The 14,764-nt window shown below is 44.4% G+C and overlaps 1 protein-coding gene across 1 annotated transcript in view; it reads right to left on the bottom strand.

Moving 5' to 3' along the window:
• MAN2A1 (mannosidase alpha class 2A member 1) overlaps positions 1–14,764 on the bottom strand; it is a 225,671-nt gene that overhangs the window by 27,098 nt on the left and 183,809 nt on the right. The window contains exon 19 of the mRNA XM_019532463.1: positions 2,740–2,873. Coding sequence (XP_019388008.1) covers positions 2,740–2,873 — 134 coding nt within the window. The remainder of the gene's footprint in view (positions 1–2,739; positions 2,874–14,764) is intronic.

The raw sequence follows: 14,764 nt of genomic DNA, 5'->3' as shown, positions 1-14,764 counted from the left end.
CTATCTTCCCTATCATGAATCACATCCATGCCAGTTTTACTAAATTAAGCGTGGGCAACCTATGGCCTGTGGGTCAGATCTGGCCCATGGAATCTTTGGATCCACCTGGCAGATGTAGGGTTCCAGTAGCATTCAGCAGGGGTACAAGTGGCAGCACAATGGCAAGGTGCTAGCGCTTGCCCACCTGCTTCTGACACTGAGCGGGTCATTCCAGCTTGCAGCAAGAGAAGTTCAACTATCTGTGTATTAAATTGTTTTTAACTTTATTTGAAAAAAATTTAGGAAAAGATCACTGATGATTAAAAAACAAACCAAAACAAAAAGAACCCCAGAACAGAAGTCTCTGCTTACACAGTCACATTATGCATAATAGCAAGCAGATCAACATGCCACCTCAAGCTTAACTTTCAGTTACATTTTTCATGGCACTTAAAATTCTTTATCTAGAAACTCCTGAATTTATCAAGTCGCAATTGTTGTTTATTCACTTATATATCACATGGTCCTCTGGAATCATTTTTAACACATATATTGCATATATAATCCCACAAAAACTAAAATATTTGTAAAACTGAACAGATATCTGAAACATTTACTAACTATATCAGCACTGAAAAATACCATTGTTCTAAACTACTTATAAATTATGTTGAATAATGCTAGGGAAGGTTCCTTTTCCACATGATAGTCTGATGATCCGTGAAGACCTCAGGTCATTCATAATGTATTGAAAAATTAATGTCTTTAAACCAACCAGCTGGTATAAATTACATGTGATATCTTTTCTTTTGCTAAACACCCTCTGCCCTCCATTTGAAGGTTTCCACAGCATAAAGTCAGTGTGCCATACTAGAAAATACATTCTTTGGAATCAATGATGAACAACAAAAATCATGCGGCTATAATGAAAGAAATTCACATTATATCCTGTGATGGCTGAACAAAACAATTGGTTAAAAAGGGATTATGCCAATCTATCTATAAAAAGAGCTGAATAGCAACAGCCAATTACTGCTTTGCCTTTTGAACACTTCTTTGACCTCTTTCTACATATCATTTCTATCCGGTCTATCCAATTCTTTCACCTCTGGGAGGCTGAAAATAATTATCTGCCCAATAATAAAAGCCAAAAAGTACACAAGTACTTAGCATCAATCAATGGGAAACAGAAGAGATTAGAGTATTTTCTGACTATCCAGCTTGCCTCGCAGCTATATATTTTGCACTTTCTGGAAATCATGAACTTAGTATTCATGTTTGTACTTGGAAAATCTAAATTGGGTCTCTGTGATTTAATGAAAAACAGATTACAAACGCATAATATAGTACATGAAATGTAGAAGAATTAAAGTTATTTTGGGAACCTTAACTTTTACATTATTTGTCATCTTTATTTTGACAAGACATAACTTTAATGGTGCACTTACCATATTTTCTTGGACACTACACACAACTGAATAAAATATGCACCTTGCTTTTAGAATAAAATCAGACTTATAGCAGACTGTGAGACACTCCTGTAACGAGCGTCTAGGTAAGGCAGCAGAATTTCCTTTGTGGCAGGATAGCAAATAGGCTAGGCCCAGAACCTTACAAAGGCAGTAGCAAGACTGTTACTTCTATACTTTAAGACGTTCTTTAAATAAATTCCTGTAAATAATAAAAGTGGTTTCCATACCACAAACGTTATCAAAATACTAGACTGCATGCAGCAGCTCACTTATTCTGAGCCAAGTCAAAGTACTCAGGGTGTGAGAGGGTTAAACATGGACTCCACCCCTTCTGCTTTCAGGGCCACAGAGAAGTGACAGCCATCTTGAAAGATAAGATATTGTACTCTTAAAATCTCAAGATAGGTACTTTATTAGAGAAGGTTAAGAAGTGACTTGATTATGGTTTTTAAGTACAAAAAGAGATTAATTTCTGAAAGCAGGTGCCTCTTTAATCTTACAGAGTGAAGAAGATTCCACAGTTGTAACTAGACACATTCAGAATGGTATTAAGGCACATTTATTTAAAAAACATTGGAGTGGATTTAGCTTTGAAACAAATTTCTAAAAGATGTGTTGTTTTTCCTATCTAATGAGGTCTCAAATAAATATTAGATACTTTTCTACAGGTTCCTAGTCAAAACAAACTTATGGACTTGATATAGACATTAGAAGTACAATATTATGGTTTGTGTGTTATACTGAAGGATGTAAACTAGGGGATCATGAACAGAATCTTCTAATCTTGAAGTACTGGAGTTTATCTTTAAGTGGTACCATTCAAGTGTCTTCACCATAACCAATGGTTAATGATATCCATATAAAATAAATTCATTCCAACTTATTTGTATAGTCATCATAAGCTCAATATACCGTTCCCAAGTTTTATAAATCGTATGCTCAGTTAAATCTACTCAAGTATTTCAGCAGCTGTCATTACTTTCTGCTTGTACATGACAATCAATTTGTCCTTCCCAACTGTTTTAAAAAAGAGAAATGAAAGCAGAGTAAGAACACAGAGTAGAAGAAAAGAGGAGGGAGAATTCAAAGGTTAACTGCTGCAAAACACAGGAAAGCAACCAAGCTATTTTCTATCCTATATCAGAATCTCAACCCTTCCTGATTTACATTACATGAGAAAATTCTGCTTGGTCAGATATGTCAATTTTTAGTTAAATTTAACATTGTAGAAGCAACATATTAGTTTTATTTAAAAATATAGTTAATGCATTTCTGTAATTACTCCTACCGCATCTACTCCATGTCTTTTCTCTAGTAGAAGTCGGAAGAGATTAGCTGTAATCTTATTATCTTGGACACCTTGTCCAAGGCCACGGTTGTCATCCTGCATAAGTCGACGGTCCATGATTACTTCCAATTGGCCTGAAATACGAATGTTGGGTTTAGGCTGGTAAACTCAAGGCATTCCTCTATTAACTATATGCAAACCCAATGTATTTCCCTATTAACTGTATACATATTATTACTGCAAACAGCAATGACAAAGATAAAAGGAAGTTACTGGTAACTGGGGTTCTGAGACATTGCACACAAAGCACATTCTTACGTAAGGGAGAGCTCAGCCCCTGATCCTTTTGACTGGAGATATTTTGACAGTGTTCCTCTCCTTGCCTGCCTGCCGCCTCTTGCTTCCCTTGCCACCTCCCCTGCAGCCACACACACACACCAAGGTTATGAAGGACAAAGTATGCAATCTGGCTCCCCAGGTGGATTATCTTTTTTAAAATTAAAAGGAGTTTCAAAGAGGTAGACTCTGAAGAAAAGGTGAAGGAGTATAGGGTTTAGAGAAGTGTGTGGACAAATCATGAAAACATGATGAAGGAACTCCAGTTACTGTTAAATCATTTCTTTTTCTCCTTCAAATACCTGTCCACAATATTTGCAGGTGGGACGTGGAGTCTACTTAGGCAAAGACTGACAGAGTACTGCTGTACCAAAGGCAATGTCACATTAGGAGGCCTCCACAATTACACAATAAGGGTATATATGCCAAACTTCGTGTTGCCGGACTATAAATGTCACAAAAACCTTATGGAAAGAAGCAGCAAAGGTAGCTGGAGGACCCGGAGGAATGCAGTTATCACAAAAGAAGGGTGAGCCTTTATCTGGGCTGATATAACTAGAAATTGAGTTAGAGAAATTCAGGGGATCTAAAAGCCAGACGAACCCCTGAATCTGTGGCTATGACCACCAACAGGCAGGGGGAGCCTTCTCAAAGGTTTGATCCTCTGTCTCTAATAAACCAGAGCTCTTCATGTTGCTCATGTGAAGGGTACCCTTAGATCCTGAATTATACAACCGGGGGAAAGAATACTAATGAAATGTGCTCAAATAACCTGTAGCAGGAATTTGGGTACAGAATGCCACTTTTCTGTATAAATCTATAAACAAAGGATCCAGTATTGTGGCTTGGATCTCATAAATGTGTTTGATGGAGGTGATCACCAGCAGGAAAACAGTCTTCATGGATCGACATTAGAACAAAGATGATACTACTGGTTCACCTAGTCAATGCGTTACTGCCATCAGATCTCACTGGCAGGCTGGGTTCTTGACATATGGGAAGACCTTTCTTGTCTCTTTTAAGAAACTCGGTGCAACAGGTGCAAGAAAAAAAGCTGATCTTCTGTTTGGGGGGACAATGGGTAAGAGTGCTGCCAGATAAAATTGAGGGATATATAACTGGTTCTCAGTTCCAACATTTAAACTAAAATACATGGGATTTTTGACAATACTGGGGAAATAACCTGCATTGGGCACCTTGAGGAGAGCTGTTTCACAAGGTAGAACAACTCATGGAAACTTTTCTGTTATGTGTTAAGACATTCCTAACACAAGGTTTGGTACAGATTCACTCTAACTGTGAGAAAACCCTCAAAAATTAATGTTGTCAGAGTACAAGTTGGTCTGAGTGGTACCCTCTGTCATTTCATTGAGGGTGTTTGTCATGAAGCAGCAGCAGGGGAACAATTGCAACTTACACAGGGGTTGTGTTCTGAAGTCAGCACGTATAATTGAAATCGCATATAGCAGAAATCACTGGGCTCGGCGCTGAGCAGCTGCCACCACCAGGCCCGGACAAGGCGGCCAGCTGAGCGTGAGCCCCCCAGCCATGCCAGTGTGTGCAGGCAATACCACACGGTGCTGCACTTCGTGCTGTGCCCCAGACGGCACCCAGTGGCCAGCCCCAGCAGCTGAGCGTGTAAAGCTGAATTTGCCTAAGTTAAATGCACGTAAGTTGTGACTGTACTGTACTTATCGGTATGAGTATAGGTTGTCTCGGCCAGGCTAGTTATATCAACACAATTCTGGTCCAATCCTGGTATACATCTGTTATGATTCACAGGTTAATGCGATTAGGGAAGAAGGCACCACAGGTCCTATCCACCCATGGTATCAGGAAGGCATGCGATAAGGATTGTAGACTGCCCTGTCCCCCTTCCCTTCATCCTCAAAGTCTGCCCTGGAGCAGAACAGCTGGCACTTTGCATTCCACTCCATTGCAAATAAGTCTATTTTTGGAGACCTGCCATGCTACGAACACTTGGAAGAGGACTGAAACCTTATCTCCAGCTTAGGGTGGATTGACATGACTGCTCACTGAGGACTGAGCAGATATAGGTATTGTTACTTTCCATCTCAGAAAGTAGATAGATTGTAGACAAGTTTGTATCTCTCTGAGGTCTGACATATGGCATCACAAAGTGCAGGATGCCATGTGGCTGACGAGGGAGAGTCCCTTGTCTGCTCTTCTAGGCTGATAATCTGTCTCCTCATCGCATGAAAATACCTCTGTGGGAGAAACATCCTGGTGATTACTGTGCCCAAGAGAGTCCCTTCTAAGTTAAAGGACTGAACTGGCATTAGTATAGATTTTTTGGTAATTTACTATGAAATCTAGTGAACAGAAGAAGTCTTACGGTCACCCAAAGGTTGGTCAATATGCATTCTGCTGTAAAACTTTTATCATCAATTAGTCATCTTTCCTTACTTAGATGACAATCTCTGACTTCTTGTGGTGCATGACCACAATCACAAGAACTTCTGTAAACACTCATGGGATATTACAGAGGCCAAAAGGGGAGGAACCCAATATTGGTAGTAGTCCTAGGCCATAAAGGAATATGTGTATCACCTGTATGGTGATAGTTATTAAAACTGTGGTGGAAATTGATACTTTTTTTGGACATGACTTTCTCATCTGATATAACCAAAAGTAGAGGTAGAGGAGCACATTAAAAACTGACTGTACAATCGTATAGAGTGAAGTTGTATCAGGCCAATAACGGATAGTTCACAATGTGGAATTGTATACTTGCTCAGGAATAGGGCTCCTTGCCAAAGAGGTCCAGATACCTAGGATTCCTCTCTATTGGTTCCCCTGTCAAGGGGTGGGGCTATCTATGCAGCCCTCAACAGCTTGCCCACACTCGGTAAGCAGCCCTCCACATAAAACTGTTGCCCACCCCTGATATAAAAAGTCATACTTTCCTAGGATGCAAAATATTTTTGTGATAGGTGGAAATCTACCTTCTATGCAGAGCTGGGACAGGAACTGATGGTGACTTTGTGAACCACAGGACAGCTTAATGTTTTGATGGAATTTCTTTATCTTCCAAGCAGATGCAATTGATATGAGCCATGCCAAAATGATCAATAAATATTTCTATGAAGCTCATAACGGGCTCATTAGTAAGGTCCATCCATTAGTAAGGTCCATCACTTTTCTCATGTCTTCTTTACTTAAGGAAACAGGGTTCCATAGGGCAAATTGTTTGATGATATCTAGTTAAGTGGATTCTAATTATGGATTTTTAAAAATATACTGTAACAGGGGCTTAGGCAGAAGCCCCGTTATTAGGGCAGCCACAGGAGCAGGTTACCACAGGGAGCACCCCACACAGGTGAGGGGAGTTACTAAACCCAGAGATTAGGGTAAGTAACCCACCGCTGTGTGCAGCCCCAAGCTCGGCTGCGAGGGAATGCAGTTTGCCCTTGGGCACTGGAGAAGGAGGAGACCACTGAGAAAAGAGAGGAGAGGAAGGGAGATGGCATCTGGAGGAGGGCTGAGGACTGGTGACACAGAAGAGCCACGGACAGCTGGTAAGGAGCCTGGGTACTTACCCAAAGCCCGTGGACAGCAGGGGCAGCCCAGGGAGGATCTGGGGCTCCTGGAGAACAAGGTGATAAGAAGAGTCTTGAGGCAGAGGGCCCCGGGGCAGCATGCAGAGGGCAAGAGCCATGCAGGCCATCTGCCCCACCAGGTAGCTAAGGACGGAGATGAGTTCACTTTCGGGCACGGGGAGTCTGCTGGGAAGATGCTTCCTTGCTGGGAGCCGATAGATGCAGTAGAGACACTCCCCGCTAATGAGTTAACTGGCATGCCAGGACACTTCCTGATTTAAGAGTTAATTAGAGCAGCTGTATCACTTCCTTTGCTAATGAGGCAATTAGCATGGAGGAAGCAACAATATAGCCCTGTTATGAATAAAGCCAGCACCGGGAAACTAACCATCTGGGTGGTCTGTGGTGTTTTGCCACCCTTAAGGGGTAACACTGAACATCTTTTTCTTTCAATCGAAGTCGTGGCAGAAATGTTCTGAGGGGAACCGAGACAGACCCAGCCACCCTCCCACAGAAACTGGTGCCTTGGCCAGGAAAGCCTAGAAAACCTGAAGAGCCATGGAGTCCATGGACATCCAAGCCCTGACAGACTGGCAACAGGTGCACAGTATCACCCTATGATTCCTACAGGGCAGCAAAGCATGGATCCAGCTGTTTTCTTGCCAGCAGGACCTGAAAGAAAAAAATCGAGGCCCAACAGATGTTGCTGGGGAGAGGTGGGGGAGGGGCCAGGTTCCCCAGGATGCCCCCACAAGATGATGTGGAAGCATACCTGGAAGCCTTCAAGAGGATGGTCACAGCTGCAAAATGGGATCCTAGCAGCTGGGCAGTACGGACAGGCCCCCTTTTCATTGGGCCAGCATAAGCGGCCTGTCAGGCTCTCACCAAGGCCAAGGCCTGGGACTATCAGAAAATGATATCATACCACCTTGATATCCCCTGAAACATACCACCAGAAGTTCCAGGTCCGAAAAGGGGCTGAGGGATCCTGCCCGCACCTGCTTGCCCAGACCCACAGGGACCTAGTAGAACAGTGGCTGCAACTAGAAACCTGGATGGTAGGAATGGTGGACCTTATAGTATTGGAGCAATTCTTGACCAACCTCAGAAGCAACACTCATCGCTGCGTACAGCGCCACCAGTCTAAGATGGTAGAGGAGGCTCTGGGGTTAGCTGAGGATTATGCTGCGGCAAAGGGAGAGGGGGATACTCCTAGGAAGGCGTGCCTAGGGGAAACTGGGATGAGGCACCGCCTGGCAGAACCCAGCCAGGGGAGGAAGGAAGAGAGCCCCTGGGCCCCCAGTTGTGAACCCTGGACCTGGAACTCCAGACAAATAGTATGCTACAGGTGTGGAGAGAAAGGGTGCATTTCTCAGTTTTGTCCACAAAGGTCCCAAGTCTAGGCGTTGATGGACAGGCCCCACAATGCGAAGATGGACTGCAGCTTTGGCCAGCACAAGGGACCAGGTCACCAGAACAAGCCTGTGGTCGAAGTCAAGGTGGGGGATACCATCATCCCCACCATTGTTGACACAAGTTGCACATGGTCCATGATATGGGTAGACCTCATCCTGTCACACCTGGGGAGCCCTGAGAGTCCCATGAGTATGGTTTGCATCCATGGGGCCTCATATACCTATAAGCACCAACAAATCTGGCTCACAATGCTGGGGCACATGGAGATCGCAGTGGGATTAGCCAAGACCTTCCCCTGCCCCATGCTTCTAGGGATGGATTGGCCCCACATGGAGGAGGTGGTCCCTCAGATCCTAGTGAAGAAAGCAGGGGAACGGGAGAAGGACCCAGAAGTGGCCTGCTTCAGAACCCCTAAGGAAGGAGGAAAGGACCTTGATGTGGAACAGATCATAGGGGATGGGTACTTCTGAGAAGAGCAGAAACAGGAACCCCTGTTCCAGAGCATCTGGCAATCCCAACTGGCCAAAAATGAAGATGAGGTGGTGGACCCCTGGAAGACGAGACAAAGCCTTCAGTTTGAGGTAAGGGGGGTGGATATCCTGTACCATATGGAGGACAAGGAAGATGGGGAGGAAAGACGGCAGATCTTGGTCCCCCAAAGGTACTGGGAGGACTTGCTACAGGTGGCACACATGCTTCCCAAGGGGCGGCATCTGGTACAGGATAAGACAGAAGCCCACCTGAAGCAATGGGTCTTCTGGCCTGGCTTTTATAAGATGGTGGAAAAGTATTGTGCACAGTGCCCCAAATGCCAGAAAAAAGTGGGGGGCAAAGCCCCTAAAAGCCCCGTTAGTGCCCCTGCCCCTTTTGACAGAGTCGCTCTGGACATCGCAGGCCCATTCCCCCACAGCCGGGTGGGGTATCAATTCATCCTGGTAATTACTGACTATGTCACCCGCTTCCCCAAGGCAGCACCCCTACATCTGGTGACGGACACTGCGACAGCCAGGACCTTCATGAATTGGATAGTGTGGGTCAGGATCCCCAAGGAAATCTTCACTGACCAGGGGAAGAATTTCATGTCCAAGATACTGAGGGGAATATGTAACACCATGAAGATCAAGCAGCTCCAAACCTCCATCTACCATCCCCAGACGGACAGCCTTGTGGAGAACCTTAACTGGATCCTGAATGGGATGATACGGGTCTGCATACAAGGGGACCCCCAGGGATGAGATGTGATGATACTTCCCCTACTCTTCTCCATCAGGGAGGCCCTACAGGGATCCATAGGGTATGCCCCATTAGAGCTGGCCTATGGCCACAGCCTAAGGGGACTGTTGGATATAAAGGATGGGAAACAGGGCCAGGGGACATGGCCCAGCCCCAAGCCATGGCCAGCTTCAGAGAGAGACTGAAGAGGGCCTGGGAGAGAGCCCAGAAGAACCTGGGATAGAGCCAGGAGAGACCGAAGCAACATTATGACACATGGGCTGCCAAAAGGGTACTCCAGGTAGGAGATTGGGTGCTTGTGCTACTGCCCAATATTCCCCACAAGCTACGGTCACGGTGTCAGAGACCTTTTCAGGTTACCAGGGCCAGTAAACGATGAAGTCTTCTGGACAGAACCCACCCATAGGAAGCAAATTTACCACATTAACTTACTGTGAAGGTGGCGTCAATGGGAAGGGTGGATGAAGGAGGTATGCGAGCTAGAAGGAGAAGAAAATGGGGTGCTCCAAGAAACAGAGGGATCCCCAACTAGACCAGAGGTTGATGACCAGCTCAGCCATAGATAGCAAGAGAACCTAAAGGCCCTGATAACATAGTTCCAAAATGTCTTCAAAGAGTTACCAGGAGAAGCCTGGGGAGTAGAATGTTGTATTCAGACCCCGCTGGGATGTATTGTACACAACCACAGTGCAGTGTTGCAGTGGATAAAGAAAAGATGGCCTTCGGTCCTGTTCCAAGTTAAATGGATGCCATTCAGACTGCATGGGGTGGCCTCCTCCTTCCAGCAGCTGATGGACCAGTTGCTAGTACCCCATCAAGAGTATGCTGCTACATATATCAATCACATCATTGTTTTCTCCTGGGACTGGGAAACCCATGGCCAGCATCTGCAAAAAATCCTGGAAGAACTCTGACAGGCCAGACTAACAGCCAACCCCTGGAAATGTGCGTTAGGTAAAAGAGAAACGCAATACCTAGGCTTTATGGTGGGGCAAGGTAGCATAAGACCTGTGGCAGACAAAGTGGCGGCAATCCGACAATACCCCCTTCCCTGGACACTAAAGCAATTACGATAGTTTCTTGGCTTCGCCAGTTACTACAGATGGTTCATGGAGGGTTTTTTGGAAAAGGCAGCAGCCCTGACAGAACTGACCAAAGGCCAAAGGAACTCGACCAAGTGGAACCTCAGGGCCCCCCGAGCCTTCAAGCAAGTGAAAGAAGCCCTATGCTAACACCCAGTTCTGTACACCTCAGACCTCAAGAAAATTTTCTTCCTGCAAGCAGATACGTCAGGCATTGCCTTGGGAGCAATCCTCTTCCAAGAAGGGGGGTGGGGAAGAAAGGCCTATAGCCTTCACCAGCAAAAAGCTATCTCTGGCAGAGACACGATACTCCAGGATTTAACAGGAGCCTGGCCATCCAGTAGGGGGTAGAACTCTTTCATTACTACCTAATAGGGCAGGAGTTTGTATTAATCACAAACCGTACCCTTACACTGGCTACAAACAGCCAAATTGGCTAATGCCAGACTGAGGTGGTCTCTTGTGAGACATCAAGGAAAGAAGAAGAATGGGAACATCAATTTCCTTTCCCATATGGAAGAAGGGCAAGATGACACCCTGACTAAGAGCCAGGCAGAAGATGGATTTTGAGATTTGTTTAACTAAGGCAAGAGGTATATAACAGGGGCTTTGGGAGAAACCCCGTTATTAGGGCAGTCATGAGACCACGTAACCACAGGGAGCACCCCACACGGGTGAGGGGAGTTAACACACCCGGGAAAATTACAGTAATTAACCCACTGCCATGTGCATAAGCCTGGCTGCGAGGGAGCGCACTTTGCCCTCGGACACTGGGAGAGGAGGAGGAGGAGACCACTGAGAGACAGAGGGGGAGAGGAAGAGAGATGGCATCCAAAGGAGGGCCAAGGACTGGTGACACGGAAGAGCTGTGGTTGGCCGGGAAGGAGTTGAGGTACTTATCCAAAGCCCATGAATGACATGGGCAGCCCAGGGAGGATCCAGGACTCCTGGAGAACAAAGCAGCAAGAAGAACCCCAAGGCAAAGTATCCTGGGGCGGCGTGTGGAGGGCGAGAGCTGGGCAGGGCCGGCTGCCCCACCAGGCAGCTAAAGACTGTGAGGGGCTCATTTTTGGACATGGGGAGTCTGCAGCAAAGATGTTTCCCTGCTGGGAGGTGATAGATGCAATAGAGACACTCCCCACTAATGAGTTAATTGGCATGGTGGAGATGGATTAATGCAGCAGGGACACTCCCTGACTTACGAGTTAATTAGAGCAGCTGTATCACTTCCCTTGCTAATGAGGCAATTAGCGTGGAGGAAGCAACAATATAGCCCTGCTATGAATTAAGCCAGCCCTGGGAAACTTATCATCTGGGTGGTCTGTGGTGTTTTCTCACCCTCAAGGTGTAAAACTGAACATCTTTTTGTTTCAATCAAAGTCGTGGCAGGCATGTTCTGAGGGGAACCGAGATAGACCCAGCCACCTTCCCACAATATATTTAGGTTCTCTCATGAAATTTTTCACATTACCCAAAGGAGTAAGCAGGTGACAAGGCTCCTCTAACTTATGCTATGTGCAATGGAGCACAAGATGTGAAAGTGACACAGTTAAGTAGAGGTACTCTGTGGTCCAATTCCCTCTTCTCTGCTAGGCTATTAGCAAGTTGGGGGAGTGTCACAAATGTCTGCATGTCAGCTCACATCTACCCTCCAAAGGTCAGTTACATTGGCCACCACTGGCATATGTACACACAGGTAGCTTAGGGCCCTGGTTTATGTCCACATCTGAGGAAACTGCTCCACTATTCTAGTAAATTATCATTGGAAAGGTTACTACTACCAACTGTACTGTACTAAGCACTAAAGCATTACTGCTTAGTACTAACTGGAATCTTCTAACAAAAACATATCGATCATTTTGAAGAAAATATAGTAATTCCTTCAAGTGGTAAAGTATATTTTCAGGTGCTTATAAAAAGCTTTTTTCTAATACATTTATAGATTGTCTTTGGACAACTATAGAGAATAAACAAAATTTGTCAGGTGGTAATATACTGAATTGTCACACACTCCATTAAAAAAGTGCCAGTTTGGCCTACTGGATGGAAGAAGGGACAGACTCCAGAGGCCTTGATTCTTTTCCCCATTCTTTCTCTGGCTTGTGGTTTCTTTGGAACAAGTCACTTTTTACTTCTATATCTCAGGTTATTGGTAAAATGGGAATAACGATCAACAGAGTATGAGTACTCTCTGGAGTATTGTATACAATTTTGTGCATCACTTAACTTATTTAAGCAGTATTTATATATGGGTATGTTTATGGATAAAAAGACATAATGAGACTATCAGTAGCATTAATACTTGTGTTCATAATACTAGTACTGGGTAAGTAATCTGTGGTTATATAGGAACCTCCTATTCTACTCTCATAGTTCAAGATTGATGGTATGGTTAACAAAAACTAAAACAGGAAAAATTGGGAAGTGGTAAGAGAAGAGATACTGTTTCACATGACTCAGCTCAGCGGAATTAAGTGGTAGCAATATTATCAAGGCCAGAAGCTTAGCATGATTCAGAAAAAGAAAGATTAACATTCTTATATTTAAACATGAGTATTAAGAATCCCAACAAACAAGAGTTATAGAAAGGATAAAGAGATCTCTGAGAGCTCTTGGAGGTTGGGTGAGGTCCTGTAAAAAGGCAAAAATAGTTCCCATTTAAAAAAAAAGGAAAAAGGAGGATCTGGGGAATTAGACTGATCAGTCTGACCTTGATGCACAGCATGATCATGAAGCATGTCATCAAGGAATTTATTTCTTAGCACTGAGAGGAAAACAAGGTGATCAGGAAAACCCAACATGGATTCACTGAGAGCAATTCATGCCTTACTTATCTGATTTCCTTCTATACCATACTAACTTTGTGGATGGAGAAGAGAATAGTGGATGTGACATACCTTGACTATACCAAGGCTTTTGACAGTTTCCCATGACATTCTCTTTAGTATGCTAAAGAAATACAGGCTAGATGAAAGTACCATCAGATGAATACATAACTAGTTGGATCATCATGCTCCAAGAGTAGTGATCAATGGGTCAATGTCTAATTGCGAGTATCAGGCCCTCTTGAGGGAATCCATCCTGGGTCCAATACCATTTACTATCTTCAATTAATGATTTTGAGGATGAGATAGAGTTTACAGTTAGTAAAATTGCAGATGACATCAAGTTGTGGGGAGTTGTAGACATTCTGAAGGATAGGATTAGAAGTCAAAGTGACCTTGATACATTGGTGAAATGATCTGAACTTAATCAAATAAAAATCAGTAAGAACAAGTGCAGAGTGCTGTGCTTAGGAGAAAACAATGAATACAGAGTAGGGAATAGCTGGCTTGGCTGCAGTACTGCAGAAAAGAATCAGTGGGTTATAGTAGACCCTAGATGAATACAAGCCAGCAAAGTGCTCATGTTGCAAAAAAGAGCCAATGGTATATTGCACTGCATTAATAGGAGTGTGTCACCTCCGAGTCTAGGGACGTGATTCTTTCACTCTAATTCAGCATTGGTATGCTTCATCTGGATTATGGAGTCCAATTTTGAGCAGAACACTTCAAGAAAGATACAGACACATTGGAAAGAGTGAAGTGAGAAGCAGCAAAAGTCATTAGAAATTTGCCTAATGAGAAAAGTTAGAAAGAATTTGAATTATTTAGTCTGGACAACAGAAGACTGAGGGGAGATCTGCTAACAGCTTTTAAGTAACTGACAGGTGGTTATAAAGAAAATGGTGACAGAATTTTCTCTCAAGCTGTAGGGGACAGGGCAAGGAGCAATGCTCTTAATCTGAAAAAAGGGAAATTTAGGCTGGATGCTAGCAAGAACTTTATCATGATGAGGGTGATTAAGCATTGGAACATATTACCTAGAAAGACTATGGAATCTCCATTAGAAATTATCAGAGCAGGGGTTTTCAACTTTTATTAAGCAGTGTAACCCTTTTGGGTACACTTCTGATGGAGAGGGGAAGGAGGGGCCTTGCATGCAGTAGCATGGGGTGGTGAATGCTTCTCTTCCCATGCAACCCCTCCCCCCCCCCCCCCAGCTAGCTGGGTGGTGCCTGTCCACCCACACAGGGAAGCTGCTGCCTTCATCCCCCACTCCCTGGCCCTGCTCCTGGGAGGCAGTGGTGTAGGATGGTGGGTGGCACCCCTGCATGCGCGTACCCCTTACCCCCTTCTCGCAGACCCCTGGTTGACAACCCTTGTATTAGGCAAACACTTCTGTAGATTGGTTTCAGACAGGTATGATTCTAATCTTGAGCACTGGATTTGACTAAGTGACCTCCTAAGATCACTTCTAACTCTACTTTTCTATGGTTCTAAAAACTACATTTAACAAGACCCAATGGAAAGAAGGGGTCATCACCAGGGAGGACTATTCTGTAGTTGCTCGGGGATG

The sequence above is a fragment of the Crocodylus porosus genome, unplaced genomic scaffold, assembly GCF_001723895.1.
Source record: "Crocodylus porosus isolate Cpor-Errol unplaced genomic scaffold, CroPor_comp1, whole genome shotgun sequence".
Taxonomy (NCBI): domain Eukaryota; kingdom Metazoa; phylum Chordata; order Crocodylia; family Crocodylidae; genus Crocodylus; species Crocodylus porosus.
This window is presented reverse-complemented; position numbering and strand designations above follow the sequence as displayed.